General features: G+C 40.4%; 1 protein-coding gene and 1 non-coding gene across 13 annotated transcripts in view; both read right to left on the minus strand.

The window, feature by feature from the left end:
- The window catches only part of magi1b (membrane associated guanylate kinase, WW and PDZ domain containing 1b), a 510580-nt gene that overhangs the window by 31232 nt on the left and 458417 nt on the right, over positions 1-20931 (minus strand). For 10 of the 12 annotated variants that reach the window (XM_041191217.1, XM_041191208.1, XM_041191205.1 and 7 more), the window contains 3 exons: positions 19048-19248; positions 8688-8778; positions 6963-7014 (listed from right to left, as the gene is read on the minus strand). In XM_041191217.1, coding sequence (XP_041047151.1) covers positions 6963-7014; positions 8688-8778; positions 19048-19248 — 344 coding nt within the window. The remainder of the gene's footprint in view (positions 1-6962; positions 7015-8687; positions 8779-19047; positions 19249-20931) is intronic. The other 2 variants (XM_041191207.1, XM_041191206.1) reach the window with 1 other exon arrangement.
- LOC121280593 lies at positions 16605-16723 on the minus strand. Its single transcript, XR_005943647.1, has one exon. It is a non-coding gene; the product is annotated as a 5S ribosomal RNA (ribosomal RNA).

Here is a 20931-nt window from a genome sequence, read left to right on the forward strand (position 1 = left end):
TAGTCTGGTCACACTCTGTTGGACTCTGCTGTTTCTATAGAAGCTCTTGGCAACACAGAATGCATAGAATCTTACTGCACAGAGAAAGGTCATTCCACCATCATACTTTGTCAGTTCTTGAAAGAGCTATCCAATTAGTCCACTCCCTGCTCTTTCCCCATAATCCTGTAACCATTTCCTTATCAAGTGCACATCCCTCATGTACGTTACTGTTGAACCTTTTACTACCCTTTCCAGATCATAACAATTTGCCATGTTAAAACAATACTCCTTATCTGCACCTTGATCCTTGGCTAATTATCTTGAATAATTATCTTCTGGTTATCAACTCTCCTGCTGCTGAAAATAGCTTAAATTTGAAGTCTCATTGTATGATCTTAGATTGATAGGTTTGACTAGCCACCAAATGCAAGAAATTTTAATCAATTCTTTCCAATTTATATTAGTACTCAGCAGAACTTATCTAGTGGTTACCATGGAGCAGTTGACATACCCTGCTTGAAACCAGTGAAAAGATACTCCTGAAGTATTGGAACATGTACACTAGCATCCCAAGAACAAAGCGCAGTGCTGAAAAAATTCCAACAGCTTTATTTCAGTAGATCCATGCCAACTGCTAGCTAGAAATTGGGATGCAAGGAAGTTATATTGCTTTTAGTTTCTTCTCCTGTAACTTTTGTTGTCTGCTACTATTTTGTATTCTTTAAACATGGTAGAATAAATAATTACTGTTTTGGACTTTTTGGTTTTAGGATTCTGGAAAAGACTGTTAGAATGCATGATATAACACTCAAGGTCACTTCTACCATAGATCATTATTGAACTTATTGGGTGGTATTTATTGGAGGCTGAGTTTTTCTTCCATCCACCTCCATAGCTGTGTCCTTCTTTCATAGATATTCATCAACGATGGAAAACCTTTGGAGTCATTAAATTGTAGTGAAAATTTTCTCTTAATTTAAAAGGGGAATGCTTTTGCTCTCTAATATGTAACTTCCAATGCAGTTACATTCCCAGAACCATATGTAATTAAACTACATTTCCCTGTGCATTCATTAGTCAGTCTTGAATTATAGGAAAAAAGCAAATCTTTTGTTTAGAATGAAAAATTGTGCACCCCTTCCCCACTATATTTCAGCTAATTCACAGCAGTGGTTTTTACTTTTGCATAACGTCTATCTTTGGTCAAAGCCCATTAATACTCATTTGGACACTTAGTGTCTTGTCAGTTTTTATCCTTGGTTTGGGATCTTTTGTGTCAAAGAGACACCTAAATTGCTTACATAGGTGATGCAGTATAGTGAGTACAGTGGTAGCAACAGATACTTAATCCCCGTTTTTGATTTCACCTGTGTAGGGCCACTGAGAGAAGGGAAATGCAAGATGAAAAAGTCTTCATGAATAGATCAGATTTCTCTATCAGACAGAATGCATATAGTGTGTGGCTCAGGAATAGGCTATGAATGGAATGGAGGGTTACATTCTGCTTCACAATATTTAAACAATAAATTCAATACACCACAATTTTTGCTGTAAAATGAATGTAGAAAAAATATAATTTTATTAAGTTAATTAATCATGAATTGATTCCCTACTGCAGCCAACTCATCTCCCTCTAGGACAGAAAATCTGACAGGCTCATGTAATTCTCTCTTATTAAATGTTTGAGGGATGTGCTCACACTGCAGCTGCAGTCTGTTCAGGCCACCCACCTGTAAAATGGTGCTCCAGGAACTTTCTATTCTGCTTTTAATTAACATCAAACATTTCTATTTGGCAGATGCAATACAATAACTTCTGCCACTAGCAATATCAAATTAAGGAATGCAGCTTTTCAAAGGTAAAATCTTAAGTTTGCGAAGCCATTAAAACAAATGACAAACCATGATCCATGCACTTGGAATGCGATTTAAATCTTTCATTTTTTTACATTGCATTAACAAGGTTAACAATGTAATTAAAGCCATGCTAATGAATGACTGTTATCATAAGAATGCTCTAATTCTTTTCAATTAAAATTCACTAAATTGTTGGATTAAACTCATTTAGCTACTTTTCTCAATAAAGGATGAACTGCCAGCTGCTCCCTATCTAAGTGACTGTGAACATTTTGAATACATGACCCGAGATAAAAAGTAGAATTTGATGTGAATTTAAAACAAATATTTTGAAAATCCAGAGGCCACCTTTCCTGTAGTTATGCCAGGACTGCATCCATCAGTGCATTTGTGGGGTCAGTGGGAGGGCAGCTAATTGACATGGATCAGTGGACGCAGGCAGCACTACAGGTGCCTTGACTGTGCTACTGTTTGCCTTTCAATGGAATGTCTGGCACCCGAATATTTTTCTTTTGTGAGGGGCTTTGCCTAGGACCCACCCACCCACCCCATGCCCCCAACCAGCACCAATGATCATCCCTTCACTGACCCCACTCTGCTGAGTAAGTAGTTGACCCTGATAATTTTACATAAATAAATGTAGCAGTTATACAAGTTAGACAATTTCTCTAGTCTGATGCCCACTGCACCCCCACAATGAGACATTTTACCAGACAGCTGGAGGCTAGTATGCTCAGTGGTATACATTGCCTCCGATAGTGCCAATGAAGTTTTAAAAACATGGCTTCTCGTTGCACAAAAAATATCAAATTTGAAAATTGAAAATTAAACTTTTTCAAAACTATATTTTAAACTCAGTGACTTCCTATATTAATTGCATGTTCTTTTGATTCAGCCTCAGAATATAACTTCCATTTATTACCCTATGGTCCAGTTTCCTGTTCTGTGGCACAATGTCATGACAATTTTCAACAAATGAAGAAAATCTTTTATTAAAACGTTTACCTATATAAGAAGTCTTGAGAATCAAGACTATGACATGGCAAGTAGATCAGTTCCTTTTTTAATTTGATGGAGATCTCCTTAAGATATTAGACATATTGTACAAAGTTGTAATAATAAACATTCACTATTCCTATTATTCTTGTTTGGAGGTAAAAAAGGAACAGAAATATTGATAATCTTTTCCTCTGTTGTTACCATTGGCAGACAACTGGGCAATATTGAGCATCAGAGCTAAGTCTAATCAAGCTCCACCCAATAGTCATATATCTCCCCAGGGATCACTTAATAGTCATCAGGAGTGGGAACCCTGACTTTTTTCCCCACCTCTCAATGCAGAAAAATGAGGCCAAATGTAATGTGCTGAGATATGTAAAAAAAAATCTACTTGGTTAGCACAAGCTAAGGAACAAACCTGGGATGACCTTGTTGCATACTGGACAATGCATCTACTAAATGAGGTATCAGAAGTTGGTTCTGTTTGATAAATATTCATTTTATTATAATTGCAGCACAACGAGGGGTTCATAGCTTGACCATGGTCTGTGGCGCCATGATTCAATACTAGATGACAAAAACAATTGTCACTATCGTGGCTCTATAGATCAGACCAAGAAACAAACCATAAAAGATCCTGATACGCAAATTTATCGAAACCCGTTACATATGGTTGCACGGGGTTTACATGCTGCAGAATACAAGGAGGTTTGGAGAAAGAAAGGCTATTTGGCCCTTCAAACTGGAGAAACCGTTCCCTTTCTAACCCAGATGTTCACATTAATACCAACCCTATTACTGTTATAGGTGTGATCAGCACAAAACACAAACTGATCATGAGATATTTTGTCCTGATGAATTTAGTGCTATAATACATGGTACGTTTAGCTACCCAGTGCTCAAAGGACAACTGAAAAATAATTCGGTTAAGGCTATTTTCAAGGAGTTTATTAATATCTGAAACTATCAAGATAGACTAAGCAGACAGTGGTTCTTTTCTCTAGAAAAACAAAAAGAGTGAACCAGTCCTTCAATATTATGAAGGGGTTTGTCAAGATAAGTCCTATAAGCAACTCAGGAGAAAATACTTTATTCTGTGGTGAATGTAGAACTCACTATCACATGGACTGGTTGAGGCAAATAGTCATAGAGGTCTACAGCACTGAAAAAGGTACTTCAGCCCATCGAGTCTGCGCAGGTCAAACAAGTACCTAACTATTCTAATCCCATTTTCCAGCACTAGGCCCATAGCCTTGTATGCCATGGCAACGCAATTGCACATCCAAATACTTAAATGTTATGAGGGTTTCTGCCTCTCCCACCCTTTCAGGCAGTGAGTTCCAGATTCCCACCACCCTCTGGGTGAAAAAATTCTTCCTCGCATCCCCTATAAACTTCCTGCCCCTTACCTTAAATCTATGCCTCCTGGTTATTGATCCCTTCACCAAGGGGAAAAGTTCCTTCCTCTCTACCCTATCTATGCCCCTCATAATTTTATACACCTCGATCATGTCCCCCCTTCAATCTCCTCTGCTCCAGGGAAAATAACCCCAGCCTATCCAATCTCTCCTCATAACTAAAACTCCCAAGCCCAGGCAACATCCTGGTAAATCTCCTCTGCACTCTCTCTAGTGCAATCACATCCTTCCTATAATGCGGATTCCAGAACTGCATGCAATACTCTAGGTGTGGCCTAACCAGCGTTTTATACAGTTCCAGCATAACCTTCCTGCTCTTATATTCTATGCCTCGGCTAATAAAGGCAACTATCCCATTTGCCTTCTTAACCATCTTATTTACCAGTCTCGCTACTTTAAGGGACCAGTGGACATGCATACCAAGGTCCCTCTGATCCTCGGTGCTTCCCAGGGTCCTACCATTTATTAACAGTATGGATGTTAGGTAAATACATAAATAGATAAGTAGATAAGATAGATAACTAGCCAAGTAAGGGGAAAGGAATAGAAAGGTATACAGTTTGGGTTAAATGAAGTATAATGGGAGAAGGTTCATAGAGCATAAGCAGTGGCATAGATCTGTTCGGCCCCATGAGGGTGGAGGAAACGCAACAGAAAACAAACTAACTTTAGTACTTCCTAGTTGTTGGTTCAAATTAGTATGGGCCAAATAGTCCCTTTGTTGATGAAACAGTGGCCAGAATTTTGACCTTGATGAGTGGACGGGCCCCAGCAGCTCAGCGGCAGGAGGGCAGCCGAACTCCGCCACTGAAACGGGGCCGGCTGCCATTTTATGTGGGTGGGCCAATTAAGGCCCACCCAGCAGCCTGCCCGACAGGAAGCACTATGCGGGGGGTGGAGAGTTTGCCTATCTGTCAAAGGGTGCTCTTTCGCACATGCATGCGAGAGAGCGCACTGCTCCCTGAGACTAAATGCTATCTCAGGGAGAGCGCCAAATGTTTAAAAAACTTTAAAAATAGAGAAAGAAAAACATTATTAACATATCCCCCTCATGTGACACCGACACATGAGATGGGACATGTTAATAAATATGAGTGAAACTTTAATAAACGTATTAAAAACTGAGATGAAACCTCATCCCGCCAGTGGACGAGGTTTTATCTTTTTTCAGAAGCCCACTGGGGCTCCTGGCCTGCCCGCCAACCTTAAGGTTGGACAGGCAAGTCTTCCAATGAGCTTAATGATCCTGTCAATGGCCTCAATTGTCCATTGACAGGTCGGCGAGCGAACAGCTGAATTCGCTGTCTGCCTGCCTTCTTAAAGATTTAAATGGATCGGGATGATGTTGGGGGTTCCACCTGATGTCATCCTGCGTCATTTTCCCGTCGGCGAGCAGGCCCCATCCCCAAATCGCCGACGGGAAAATTCTAGCCAGTGTGTGGGTGACAATAAAATTACATGACAGCATTTTGAATTTGCAATTTTCCTCACTTAAACCCTTTTACTAATGATCTCATATACGAATTTACATAGGAACATACGAATTAGGAGCAGGAGTAGGCCACTCGGCCCCTCAAGCCTGCCCCACCATTCAATAAGATCATGGCTGATCTGATTGTAGCCTCCTGCCCATCCTGGTAACCTTTCATCCCCTTGTTTATTAATCACCTATCCAGATCTGCCTTAATAATATTCAAAGACTCTGCTTCCATCACCTTTTGAGGAAGAGAGTTCCAAAGACTCATGATCCTTTGAGAGAAAAAAATACTCCTCATTTCTGTCTTAAATTGGCAACCCCTTATTTTTAAAACAGTGGCCCCTAATTCTAGATTCTCCAGCAAGAGGAAACATCCTCTCCACACCCACCCTTTCAAGACTCCTCCTTAAAGGTTTCAATCAAATTGCCTCTGACTCTTCTAAACTCCAGTGGGTACAAGCCTAACCTGTCAACCTGTCCTCATAAGATTCCTGGTCCATTCCTGGTCTTATTCCAGTAAACCTTCTCTGAAGTTCAAATGCATTTACATCCCTCCTTCCTTCTTGGACTGCAGCAGTTCAAGAAGGCAGCTCACCACCACCTTCACAAGGGCAATTAGGGATGGGCAATAAATGCTGGCCTAGCCAGTGATGCCCGCATCCCATGAATGAATTAAAAAAAATGAGACCTGTACTGTGCACAGTACTCCAGATGTGGCCTCACCAATGCCCTGTACAACTAAAACATAACATCCCTACATTTATATTCAATTCCCCTCACAATAAATGATAACATTTTATTAGCTTTCCTAATTACTTGCTGTACTTGCATACTAGCCTCATGTGATTCATGCACTAGGACATGCAGATCACTCTGAATCTCAAAGCCCTGCAATCTCTCACCATTTAGATAATGTGCTTCTTTTTTATTCTTCTTGCCAAAATTGACAATTTCACATTTGCCCATATTATAATACATTTGCCAGATCTTTGCCCACTCGCTTAACCTATATATTTACCCTCCTTGTGTCCACTTTACAACCTACTTTCCTACCTATCTTTGTGTCATCAGCAAATTTAGCACCCATTGCTTTGTATGTACTAAGTTTAGGATAATTGCATTGAACATATTGTTAAGAGGTATTCCAAGCTTGTAAATGGCCTTGATCTAATGGCGTTACACCGAGCACTGAATTTAATTCCAGTAATTAAGCCCACAACTGTCACTTACCTGAGCTGACTTATAATCATATGATACATCTGGCTTTGGTTTTGTGTTATTCCTTCAAACAAAATGAAAAAAATACAAATGAGTTCTGAGATATTCAAGTCTTTTATTAACACAGCTTAAATGCTACGATGGAAATTAGTAATTGAATAGTAATTTTACAGGATCATGTAAAATCAAACTGTCAGTTCTTAAACACTACCACAATGGCCTGGATTTTGTGTTTGTATTGATGGCAAAACTTTCTGCGTTCACTGTCATGCACAGTTATGTGCGGAAAGCCTGAAGTTGCTGCCAGTGATTCCCTGCTCCTTCATAGAGAGCGCTGAAATTCCCACAGATGGCAATCATTTAGAAATCACCAAACTGATGAGAATTTCCCATTTTAAGTTGTAAAATCACTCTTAAAACTCCCCAAAAGATTTTGCTATTAACACATTACTATCTTACCTTTATGCCACTATCAGCATTTTCCTTTAGTCTTTAACACTACCATTAACACTCCCTTTATCTTGTGTCCATGGCATCTTTGTCAATCTCTGCCGGGCTCCATATATCCCTGACCTTCTACTTTGCTCAATCTGCTCCAACCCCTCTTAAACAGTATAAAATCCATCACACTCCTACTCTCTTTAGCTCTGAAGAAGTTATACAGACCCGAAACGTTAACTGTTTCTCTCTCCACAGATGCTGCCAGATCTGCTAAGTTTTTCCAGCTTTTTCTGTTTTTCAGATTTCCTGCATCCACAGTATTTTGCTTTTATCCAAAAAGTCCTGCCTTGTTAATGGGGTGAATTGAATTTTTAACTGTGTACTAAGTCATAATTACCACTGAAGAACATTTTTAGCACTGGAAACAAATTTTATAATTGAATAAGGTCAAACTTTTCTATTATAATAAAAATTCCATAGATATTTTTTAGAAAAAAAAACTACAATAAATATTATATTTCACTTTCTAATGTGCACGCCCCGAACTTTATTTCATTCCGGGTAAAACGTATAAACGATGAAGCACAACCTGTGCACTTAACTTCTTGGTTACAATTCTTCAATGTGATTGCTGCTTACCCTGCTTAATAACAACACTGCTGCTCGATGGCAGGAGATCCCCTTGATTTCGCGCCAATTTAAAATGAATGCCAGGAAAGGAGAAGTCCACGTTACAAAAACCGTTAGATCTTTGTGAGCAGCTTTCTTCAAGGTCAGCTGTGAGTGCCATCACTTTGATGTTGACTGCAAACTTTAGGCCAATGACTTTTCTCCAGTTTATTCCTTACCACCAGCCTTCCCCCAGTGTACTGCACCCTTCTCTCCAGAATGTAATGACTGATGTTGGAGCTCAGCTATGTGATCATTAGTAGCCCTGTGGTAACTCACTCAAATGTCCAGTCTTCATGAACAAACATACATATTGCCTGTTGGTAGGCATGTCCAGCCTTGTCTTTGGCTCATTGGTGTATCTCCTCCTGCTGATAACTTCATCAAAACAGACTTCCCATTTTATACTCACAATAATTTTGTTTTTGGGTGAAGGGGTTATATTTAGTGGCAGGAGTAAGTTCACCTTCATGTTCATGCACAAAGACACTGTGATGACTATCACTGGATAGTTATCAGCATGTTGGAACTGGACTGATTTTTCACTCTCCTAACCCAGAAAGAAATGAATTGCTTCCAAGGATAGCTATATCATGGAAAACACAGGACTGCAGGGACATAACTTACCATCCATCCTGTGGTGGCTGTTGAGGGTTATGGGTGGTTGTAATTGTTGCAATCTTTTCCGCATTTGTTAGCAAGGATGGATTGGAGGATTCTAAAAGAGAAAAAACATACATTAGAAGATGCAACGTTGATCATTATAATATTTTATAAATAAGAACATAACAGAACATAAGCACTAGGAGCAGCAGTAGACCATCTAGACCCCTCGAACCTGCTTCACCATTCAATAGGATCAAGGCTGATCCAACTGTGACTTTAAGTTCTTTTTCCTGCTTGCCCCCCCATAACCCTCACCTCTGTTGTAGATTAAAAATATGTCTAACTCAGCCTTAAATATATTCAATGACCCAGTCACCACTGCTCTCTGGGATCGAGACTTCCAAGATTACTGACCATCTGAGGGAAGAACTTCCTCCTCATCTCCATCTTAAATGGGAGATCCCTTGTTTTGAAACTCTGTGCCCTGGATCCAGATTCCCCCATGAAAGAAAACATTCTCTCAACATCTACCCGGTAAAGCCCACTTCTAATTCATGTTTCAATAATATCGCCTCTCGGTCTTCTAAACTCCAATGAGTATAGGTTCAACCTGCTCATAAGACAATCCCCTTATCACATCAATCAGCCTAGTGAATGTTTTCTGAACTGCCTCCAATGCAAGTATATCCCTCCTTAAGTAAGGAGGCCAAAACTGTACAAAATACTCTAGGTGCAATTTCACCAATGCCCTGTACAGTGGCAGCAAGACTTCCCTGTCTTTATACTCCATCCCTCTTGCAATAAGGCTAACATGCCTTTTGTCTTCCCATCACTTGCTGTATCTGCATGCTAACATTTTGGTAATTCATGTACGAGGACACCCAGGTCACCCTGTACCATAGCATTCTGCAGTCTCTCTCTATTTAAATAATATTCTGCTTTTCTATTCTTCTTGCCAAAGTGGAAAAGTTCACATTATTCCACATTATACCCCATCTTCCAATTTTCGCCCCACTCACTTAACCTATCTTACGTCCTTTTGCGGAATCTTTGGCCCAGATTTACCAGCACACCACTCCTGCCCCGGTAGAAAGACCCCGAAAATGGCAGGATTTTCATTCCACAGGAAAAGGAGAGCAGGGCAAATGTGGGATGACATTGGGCCTGCCGTCCCTGGTAACAGATTGGAGGTAACCACAAGAATGACCAAGTGCCAAGGCCGGCTGGTTAAAATGCTTACCTTGACTTCTCTGGGACCTCATCCCAGTTGTATTAAAGGCTGTTAGGCCCATGAGCTCTCACCTCTCTCATCCTCACCCATCTCCATTGCTCCTTGTAGCCTCCATGCCAACTCAGTGCCAACTCATGCCCCCCCACCAACCCATGGTCCCTTATACTCCCTCTGCCAACTCATTTAAGCATATGAATTAGGAGCATGAGTAGGTCATTTGGCCCCTTGAGCCTGGTTCCCCCATTCACCATGATCATGGCTGATTCAATTGTGGCCCCAACTCTACATTTTCACCTATTCCACCTGAAAACCTTCCATTTCCTCGTTAATCAAGAATCTATCTAACTTTGCCTTAAAAATATTCATTGACACTGCCTCTGCCGTGCTCTGGGAAAGAGTTCTTAAATGGGAGCCCCCTTATTCTTAAACTGTGTACCCTAGTTCTAGTCACTCCCACATGGAGGAACATCCTTTCAGCATCCACCCGGTCAAGTCTTGTCAGAGTCTTAAATGTTTCAATAAGATCGTCTCTCATTCTTCTAAACTCCAATGGATACAGGCCCAACATGTCCAACCTTTCCTCATAAAATAGTCCCCTCCCATTCCAGGTATCAGTCAAATGAACCTTTTCTGAACTGCTTCTATCCTTTCTTAAATAAGGAGACCAAAACTGTACACAGTACACCAGATGTGGCCTCACAACACCTGTACAATTGTAGCAAAACATCCCAATTTTTATATTCCATTACCCTCACAGTAAATGACAACATTTGCCTTTCTAATCATTTGCTGTACCTGCAGACTAACTTTTTGTGATTCACCTCTACTGCAGCATTCTGCAATCTCTCTTGATTTAAACAATATGCTGCTTTTTTACTCCTCTTGCCAAAGTGGACTAGTTCACATTTTTCCCATGGCTCTTCCATGCCCATTCACCTAGTATACACAATGTGTTGAGCCAATGAACCATATAGTAACAATGATATATGTGAAACTGCCTATATTAAAAAAAAAACACTCTTTGGGAAAAAGAAAACTGCTGTTCCTCCAGCCTTATTAAGGTGTCTAAACAGATCATTAAAGCATCAATAACAGAAGCTTTAAGCACTTCACGCCTCTTAATCTTGTGCAAATAAATATTGATACATTGACAAAAGAGATTGCAAAAAAAACTTATAACGACCTAAAAATGTCAATCAAGCAAAGTCAAGATTTCTCTCCAACTATGTAAAGCAACTTGCCACTCATAATCCTGTTGTACGTCTGGGCCCTCAACCAAGCATTATTATGCATGTTATTGATACTTTAATAGTCTGTTTGATTGACATTTTTATAGAGGTTTAGAAAGAGTGGCCTGAATCTTCAGCTCAGCGGGTGGGCGCAATCAGTGGGCCTGGGATAGGCCAGGGAACGGACCGCTGACCGAGATTTCAAGCTGGTTAGTCATGGCCAACCAGCATGAAATGCGCGGCGAAAAGCTCAGTGCTGCTGGGGTGGGGCTGGAAGAGGGCGGGCGATGACGTCAATGCGGGCATGGGCCAGCGCTGACAGAAAGCTCCCTGAAGGCAGAGAGCTGTCTCAGGAAACTGAAAACCTGAAATAGCAAAAATAAAGGTTTCAAAAGTTGAACAAGTCACCTGAAAAATTTAGTCAATGAAGGTGATGTCCACAGAAATTTATTTAATATTGTATTTCATCACGGAAATCTCATCCCGCCGTGGATGAGGTTTGTTGAAAAATGCAAAGGCCATTGACTGATCCGCCTATCCGCTAACTGTAAGGCTGGATAGGCTACGTAAAATGACAGACAATTTCCCTCTTAATTGTCGGGGGCCATGCTTCTGGCTTTTGCGTGGCCGCCAACCAAAAGTTTGCGCAAGCGTGAATGATGTTGGGATGCTCACCCAACATCATCTTGCGCGATTTAACGCCCGATTGGGTCGGGCACGTACCCGCCCGATCAGCGTAAGATTCAGCCCAGTAGTTTATTTTCTCAAGCATTATAAATGGGTATTTAATTTTTCTAAACAGTTTCACATATGCCATTGCTACCGTAGGGTTCATTGGTTCTGTACATAGTACATACTGGGTGGATGGGCATGGAAAGGCCATGAGTTGGCATGGGGGTGAAAAGGGACCATGGGAGTGGACTGGGGAGGGAATTGACATTGAATGGCATTGTATTGGCATGTTTGGGCTATAAGGGAACATGGCTAAGATCTTTTGAACTTACCTTTCAAAATGTTTCTGAGTCCAGATTGTGGTTCACAACTCCTCTGAGGGGCCAAGAGCCATAAGACATGGAGAAGCTGGCCAAACTACATGAAAATTGAAGGGTTGGGTGGGGGGTTGGGGGGAGGAAGAGGTGGGGGCAGTAGTGTGGGGAGGTGCTGGTGAGGGTTTGGAGATGCCTACACTCTCAATAAAACTGGCCAGGTCAGGAGTGCAGGCTTTGGGCTCATTACCCACCCCAGTGAAAATTGGGGGTGCTGGGAATGGGAGTGGTAGTCCTGGAATTGGGTCCTGCCTGCCAATTTTAAAAGGCTCTGGAGTCCTTCCAGCTCCGTGAAAATGTGGGCCTTTGTGTTCTCCTCACAACTTGCTTTCCTATCTTCATATCGTCAGTAAATTTGGCTACAATACACTCAATCTCTTCATTCAAGTCATTAATACAGATTGTAAATAGTTAAAGCGCCAGCACTGACCCCTGTGCCAACCTGAAAATGACCCATTTATCCCAACTCTGTTTCATGTTGTTAGCTGAGCCTCTATCCATGCTAATATATCACCCCCAAAACCATGAGCAGTTATCTTGTGTAAAAACCTTTTATTTGGTACCTTATCGAATGCTTTTTGGAACTCCAAATACACTACATCTACGAGTTCTCCTTTATCCATTGTGCTTGTTAAAACTCAGAGAACTCTATTAAATTTGTCAAACACCATTTCCCTTCCATAAAACTATGTTGAACCTGCTTGATTGTATTATCATTTTCTAAATGTCCTCCTGCTACTTCCTTAGTAATAGATTCCAGTGTTTTCCCAATGGCAGATGTTAGGTTAATTGGCCTATAGTTTCCTGCTGTCCGTTTGAATAGAGGTATTTTATTTTTGATTTTCCAAACTGCTGCGACCTTTCCAGAATCTAGGAAATTTTGAATGATTACAATGAATGCATCAACAATCTCTGCAACCACTTCCTTTAAGACCCAAGGATGCAGGCCATCAGGTCTGGGGGACTTGACAGCATTCCGTTCCATTGGGTTTCCTAGCACTATTTTCTCTAGTGATAGTGATTATTTTATGCGCCATTAAAATATAACAATTTTCATAATATTATTATTGTAAAGGTAGGTTAATAGTGAGGCTTGGATTAGTTTCATGTACGTGTGTGTGTGTGTGTGTGTGTGGTGGGGGTGGGATTTAATTGAATTGGAGGTAACTGGTCTGGAGGTTTTGAGTTATCAACAAGAAGCTAGGTTTGAAATGCTAAATATGTAAACATGGCTGAAGTTTTAGAATGTGAGGTGTAAGGAAAATTTGCATTTTTAGATCCATTAGAGTTGTTTGAATTTCAAAGAGATGGTAAAACCTAGCCAGAAGAAGCTAAGCCAAACAGTGTGTTTATTTTTCCCAAAGGTTACTGATAAACTTAGTAGTATGAAAGATTTATGTTATGAGAAAAGTAAACATGCAAAGATATATTCGAACAATGGAATTTACATTAAAAAGGGAGATATGTGTATAAAGGAGGTGATGCTATATGTAATGGGGGAGGGGGGGGAAGGCATTCTAAGATCTAACACAAGTGTGAAAAGCCTCCAGCCCTTGTGCATCAAGTTGCTGTCTACAGGAACTGAAGCTAAGAAAACTCATTTTGAATGCGACTGTTCAGAGTATTGTATTGCTTTGCCTGGGTCTGTTTAAATCTATTTGTTTTTACTGTTGCCTTAACGGAGGTTTAATTGGGAGCCAGGTTAATTAGAGCTTTTAGGGGTTATTATAATAGTAATTTGTAGCCTTATGTATGTGCTTGAAATCTTTTATTCTGTTAATAAATGCTTCATTTAGTTTTATAAAAACCTTTGAAGTCACGGTGGTCTTATTGCTTCTGAATTCAAGGCACGCATTTCGAAATAAAATACAAATTGCAAAACAGTTGTGTCCGAGTGATCAAATTTCCCTTGTGAATTTGAGCTGCCTGGCACACATCATCTGCCACGTTATAACAGGTTGGTGGCTTGTCCGGGATATATTTTAAATTTCTTGATTGGGTTGGAGTTGGTGAATCTTAAGGTTACATGTACGAGAGGCATTTTGAATTCAGGAGTTGGCATGAGGTATTTTTAAAGGATGAGACTGCAAAGATGGCTGTATCCATGGCAGAATCTTCTGGCTGGTGTGCAGGTGGCAGAGTCCGCACGCCAGTGCTTAAAATGTTGCGCGCTGACATCGCGTGAACATCCCGACGTCAGCACGCTACATCATGATATTTTGGTCGGCGGGCGCGCTATGCAGCGGGACACACGCCCGCCATTAATTAAAGGCCATGTTAAGGCCATTAACTCTCCAATCGACCAGGGCCCAGTGACGGGATGAGGTTTGATATCGGGTTTAAAAACTTTTAATAAAGTGTTTGTGTTCTTCACTAACATGTCCCATCTCGTGTGACATTTTCACATGAGGGGGACATGTTAATGATTTTTAAATTTTTCTATTTTTAGAGTTTCACAGAGTTTCAGCGATCTCCCTGAGGCAGCACTTTGCCTCAGGGAGATATGCGTGCGAAAGAGCGCATTCTGGCAGCTGGGGAATCCTTCCCCACCTGCACAGGAAGCGCACTGCGCTTTCCGTCGGATGACACACTGAGCGGGCCTTAATTGGCCCACCCACTTAAAATGGCGGCGGGGCCCGTTTCGGCGGCAGCGATCGGCTGCCCACCTGCTGCCGAGTCGGTCGGGCCCGCCCGCCTGTCAAGGGCAAAATTCTGCCCCATGGCTAAAATTTTTTGAGAATAGAAAATATAACTCTGATTGGGTTACAAAATGTATCTAAGGGTAAGTTAACAGAGTTGGCGGATAAGTTGCAGTTGAGATTACCTGTAGGGGCAAAGAAAGCAGACATAGTTAAAGTGATAGTACAGCATTAAAGTTGGAAGGGATACCTGAGACTAGTGAGTCACAGCTGGAGGTAGTGAGACTTCAGTTGGAAATGAAGAGGCTTGAATTTGAACAAGCAAAGGAACTGAGAAAACTTGAATTGGAGGCAAACGAAAAGGAAAAGGAATTGGGGATGAAACACACTGGAATTAGAGGCAGCAGAAAAAGAAAGAAAAAAAAGAGAGATTATTTCAAAAAGAAATGGAAATGCGAAAACTTGATCTCCAGAGGGAAAAGTTAGCAATGGAAGAGAGAGCATTCGAAAAGGAGACTCTGGGTCTGGTGTTAGCATTGCAGCATTTCGAGGTTATGGTGCAAACAATTCATCAGAAACAATTGTTTATACAGACCACAATCCTTTAAAGCTCCTGGACAAATTTCAAGACAGAAGTGCAAGGCTGTTCAGATGGAGTTTATTACTGCAACCATTTAATCTACAGATTATACATGTGGCTGGATGAGAAAATCTAATTATATTATGTTAATGCATGCATCTGGTACTGTAACAGTGTGTGTATATAGATAAGTATAGGAGGTAGTGTAAGATGGGTTAAGAAAATGAGGCCGTCTTTTTAAATTATGACAGTTCATTTTCCAATAAGGAGGGGGTGTCATGAAAATATAATAATTTTCATAATAATATGGTGATTTATTGTAAAGGTAGGTTAATAGTGAGGTTTGGATTAGTTTCTCTGGGCAGAATTTTGCCGTCGGCGAGCAGGGGGTGGGGCCAGCTCATCGGCGCGCAAAATGATGTGGGATGATGTTGGGTGGAACCCCCAATGTCATCCCACCCCATTTAAGTTTTCAGGAAGGCGGGGGCGCAGCAAAATCAGCTGTGCACCCGCCGACCTGTCAAAGGCCAACTGAGGCCATTGACAGAATCATTTAAAAAATTAAAGGACCTGCCTGTCCAACCTTAAGGTTGGTGGGCAAGCCAGGAGCCCCAGCGGGGAATAGAAAAAACACGAAACCTCATCCAGTGGCAGGATGAAGTTTCATGCAGGGTTTTAAAAATTTTAATAAAGTTTTTCTATAAATTATGACACTGTCACATGAGGGGGTCATGTTAGGGAATTTTTTTTTCTATTTTTAATATTTTTCAAAGTGTCAGCAATCTCCCTGAAGCAGCACTTAGCCTCAGGGAGATGTGCACTCTTTTGTGCGCATGCGTGAAAGTGTGCACTCATGCTTTTGGGGAATCCCCCCCCCCCCATCCCCCCCCCCACCCGCACAGGAAGTGCATTGCACTTCCCGCAGGATGTCACGCTGGGCAGGCCTTAATTGGCCCGCCCACATAAAATGGCAGTGCGGCCCCCTTCTCTGGCGAGGATCGGCTCCCCGCCTGCCAGAGATTGGGTCGGGTCCGCCCGCCCGACAAGCAAAATATTCTGCTCTCTGTGTGTAACTCTTTTGAGTACAAACACGTTTCCATCTGTTTCAGATGAAGTTACATTGTTTCATAGTTTGCCAGTGTAAGATTTGAACTCTTGATCTTGGGGTTACAAGCCCAGTACCATAACCACTTGGCTATCATACCAGAACTCAAGCCTACTGCACCTGGTATTCTCAGGCGGTCTCCCATCCAAGTACTAACCAGGCCTGAGTCTGCTTAGCTTCCGAGATCAGACGAGATCGGGCGTTTTCAGACTAGTATGGCCGTAGGCGCTCTCTGTGTGTATGTGCATGTGGGGGGGATTTAATTGAATTGGAGACAGCTGGTCTGGAGGTTATCAACAAGATGCTAGGTTTGAAATGCTAAGGAAAATTAGCATTTTTAGATAAATTAGAGTAGCTAATCAAAGAGATGATAAGATGTTACACTTAGCCAGAAGAAGCTGATCCAAAAATTGTGTTTGTTTTTCCCAAAGGTTACTGATAAAATTAGTACTATGAACGATATATAGTATGTTTTTTTTAATTCATTCACGGAATGTGGGCTTTGCTGGCTGGACCAGCATTTGATGCACATCCTTGGTTGCCCATGAGAATGGGTGGTGAGCTGCCTTCTTGAACTGCTGTAGTCCATGTGGTGCTGGTACACCTGCAGTGCTGTTAAAGAAAAGTAAATTCGCAAAGACATATTGGAACAATGGAATTTGCATTAAAAAGGGAGAAACATGTAGAAAGGAGATGGGACTATGTGTAAGAGGGGAAGGCATTCTAAGATCTAACACAAGCGTGGAAAGCCTCCAGCCTCTATGCATCAAGTTGCTGGGTACAGGAACCGAAGCGGAGATAACTCATGTTGAATGTGACTGTCCAGGGTATTGTTTAACTTTGCCTGGGTCTGTTTAAATCCATTTGTTTTTATTGTTGCCTTAACGGAGGTTTAACTGGGAGCTACATTAATTCGGGGTCTTAGGAGTTATCATGATAGTAATTTGTAGACCTATGTATGTGCTTGAAATCTTTTCTTTTGTTAATAAATGTTTAATTTCATTTTCTAACAACCTCTGAAGACACAGTAGTCTTATTATTTCTGAATTCAATGCACGCATCTCAAAAGAAAATACAAATTGCAAACAGTTGTGACAGCATGATCAAGTTTTCTTCGTGGTTTTGACCTGCCTGGCACACATCATCTGCCATGTCATAACATATGATCAGCTCTTCCTCTTCTTTTATTATTGGGTTGCTTCTTGTATCACCTACTATGAAGGCAGATACAAAATACTTGTTCAAATCCTCTGTCATTTCGGTGTTTCCCTTTATTAATTCCCCAGTCTCATCTTCTGAGGGAACAATGTATACTTTAGTTATTTACTTCCTTTTTTACACACTTGTAGAAGGTCTTACTGTTTTTTATATTTCTTGTTGGTTTACTCTCATATTCTAATTTCTTCTTCTTTATTTTTTATCATCACACTTTGTTGGCTTCTAAAATGTTCCTAATCTTCAAGTCTACCACTAATCTTCGCAGCACTGTACACCTTTGCTTTTAATTTGATACCATCCTGAACTCCCTTAGTTAGCTATGGATGGTGTATCCTTCTCGCTGAGTCTTTAAATGGAATATATCCAAGCAGATATAAGGTAATATATTCCACAAAACTACTATTGTTAAAAAGTTCAAAGAGAATTATTTCTTCATTGTTGTCATTTCACATGCATCAAAAATATAGCTTCACATACACTAAAAATTCCTGTGTACCTAATTACTTTGTTAAATACTACTTTTAAGTTATTATAAATAATTTACTTTTAATTCTTAATTCTGATGAAAAGTTGAGAGCAATTCAGCTTAACAATATGAATTTTTACCTAACCAGGAATAAAATATGTTTCGCTGAATGATTATGTTGCACTGTTGGTTACCGATATATTCCTGTGTTTATTCTGGACTGACATGATAAAGGCATCTGATTGTGCAGTTTCTATTTAAAGAAAAAAAAATCCATATCCTTTTCAAGTGCACCAGTAAAAATTCTGTACAGCCACATAATAAAAACAAAATTTGACTTGTTCACCCACGACAAACTATTGGGTTGAATTGTAAATTATCTCAACCAGCGAATGAGACCCAAAAAACATCCTTAAAGTTCTTCATATCCCATATAATAAAAAGTAAATTGACTGAAAAGTAGTGGCCTTGGGCATCGAATAATTAGAAAAACTTTACAAGGTATGACAATAGAAGTTCACGTAGGAAACTATGGGCAGAAAATTACGCAAACCACAAAACAGATGCATGGACCCCCAGGCCCAGGTTGACTGTGGGCTCACCAGTCACACAAAACTCCATGCTGAGAGTGTTAAATTGTTCACAAATGTATAGCACAAAATTCATGTGGCCAGAACTTATGGGACTTCTCCCTCATATTCTAAAAATCAACAATTTCAATGCAACAAAGCTAAGTAAATCATGAAAATAAAGACACAACACAAATTAAAGCAAGAGGATTATTTAAGTAATAATAGCCATTGGCAACATGCAGCTGAAGTGCTGTTACTTATCTTGTCTCTAAAAGTGGGAGGGTTGTGAACTCACCGTCACCAGGAATGATGCGCAAGGTTACAGTATTTCCAGCCTCCTTGATCAAGTTGACAATATCTGAGTGGGACTTGTTGGTAATCGAACATCCATTAACGGCCAAAATACGGTCTCCAACTTTAAGCTGGCCACAACGGTCTGCAGGGCTTCCTTCGATTATCCGACCTATTTTGTGAGGCATGGCTACACATGCATTGCCTGGTTTTGTACAAGTTTTAATTGGGAGGGTGGTAAAGGTGAACCATTAGGAGAGGAGGACAGGGAGACAGAAGGTCAGGGGTTAATTCACTGTGCCACCAAGCAAAATTAATGATGGAATGCATTACATCCCATGGTTGATGATCAAAACATTGGCAATCAGTTCTACTTAATGCAGCTGTGAAGTGGTAATGTGCAGCTCCCCTTTAGCTCTTTCAAAATATTTTTAGCTGCCAATAGTCAAATATAATATCCAACAAGTATCATGGGGTCTTCAGAGGGTGCATGCAGTTCCCACCAGTTCAGTCCATGGTCTATTTCTTTCTTGAACAAAATAATTAAACTGCAAAACACCAATGGAGACTTGGGACAGGAATCTAGCAAGCAAATGCCAACTGAAATTGGCAACATTTGCTGCATGAAGCAGGCACTCAACTGAGATCTATTATCTCAGCAACAGTTAATCATTCCAGATTTCAAAACGTTAAAACGAAAATCAAAATTTTCATGCACGTCAATGTGTATGTTCCACGTTATGAGTGGGCAGAAAAGGACAATCAGAAATATATATTTTGTGAAATTTTCCAGGACCTTTAATTTAGTTAACAAAATATTTATATAAGCTGAAATGCTCTTCACAAATATAAAAAATACTTGTCTTTAACAGGGAATGTGGAAATTTGATTTCTGTACCTTTATACCCTGTGAAAATTTGAAGCCTTAAATGAAAGCTTCAAGGGCAATCAGGGATGGGCAATAAATGCTGGCCTAGCCAGTGACATCCACATCGCATGAATGTATTAAAAAAAAAGGTCCTATGAATGATGAAATGTAGATTTTTAACTGTGTATATTCAGACATCTATGCTTTCATTCAGATTAATTAACATAACAAGGAACTAACTGTGTATCAGCATGCATTGCACATGAAAACACGACCAACTTGGGGTGAGGTATTGTTAAACCTCCAAAGGTCAAAGCAGAAACCTTGGTATGGCCTCATTCCTTCAGGATGTCAAAATTCTCATGTAACATCCAAATGCAAATCAACACTGATTGCGGTTAGCATCCGAGTTTCTGGTGTTTGCTTCCTGTATTGATTGGGCCAAGTTTAGGAGTTCTATTGTGTGGAGTTGTGTTTAAATTTAGCATTTTGCCAATGTTCTGTTCTTTCTCATTGCAGAAAGGCAAGCAAACCTCAAACCCAGTGAGAGCCTTTTGGAACCAAGACGTTAGTTTCTATGCTACAGCTTTGATACTCGGGGTGGGGGGAGGGGTCACTATTAAGAACTGTGAGCTGCAGAATGTAACAGCAAGTCAACTGTGTAGATTCTTATGTAACCTCAAACTTAAAAAAAATTAAAAGCCAGGCTTGAATCAGTTACATTTAATCATTAGCAAAGGAAGCACATTTATTGTAACCCAAAGGATTGCCCAGTTAAGATGAACCACACAAGTAGCAAGGCAAAGCAGAAAGCAGACATTTCATGCAGGGTTTTAGGAAAGTCCAACGACCATAGTAAATCCACACACAATCATGTTATCCTATACAATACCAAGTTACTCTATAGATATAATTAATCTATTGTTTGGAAACAAGTTGGGTTTAGCATTTCCTCAAATAGGACACATAAAATACTTTCAATTACCTGTTGATTTTAATACAGGAGACAAATCATTAAAA

Source organism: Carcharodon carcharias, chromosome 7 (genome assembly GCF_017639515.1).
Source record: "Carcharodon carcharias isolate sCarCar2 chromosome 7, sCarCar2.pri, whole genome shotgun sequence".
NCBI lineage: Eukaryota > Metazoa > Chordata > Chondrichthyes > Lamniformes > Lamnidae > Carcharodon > Carcharodon carcharias.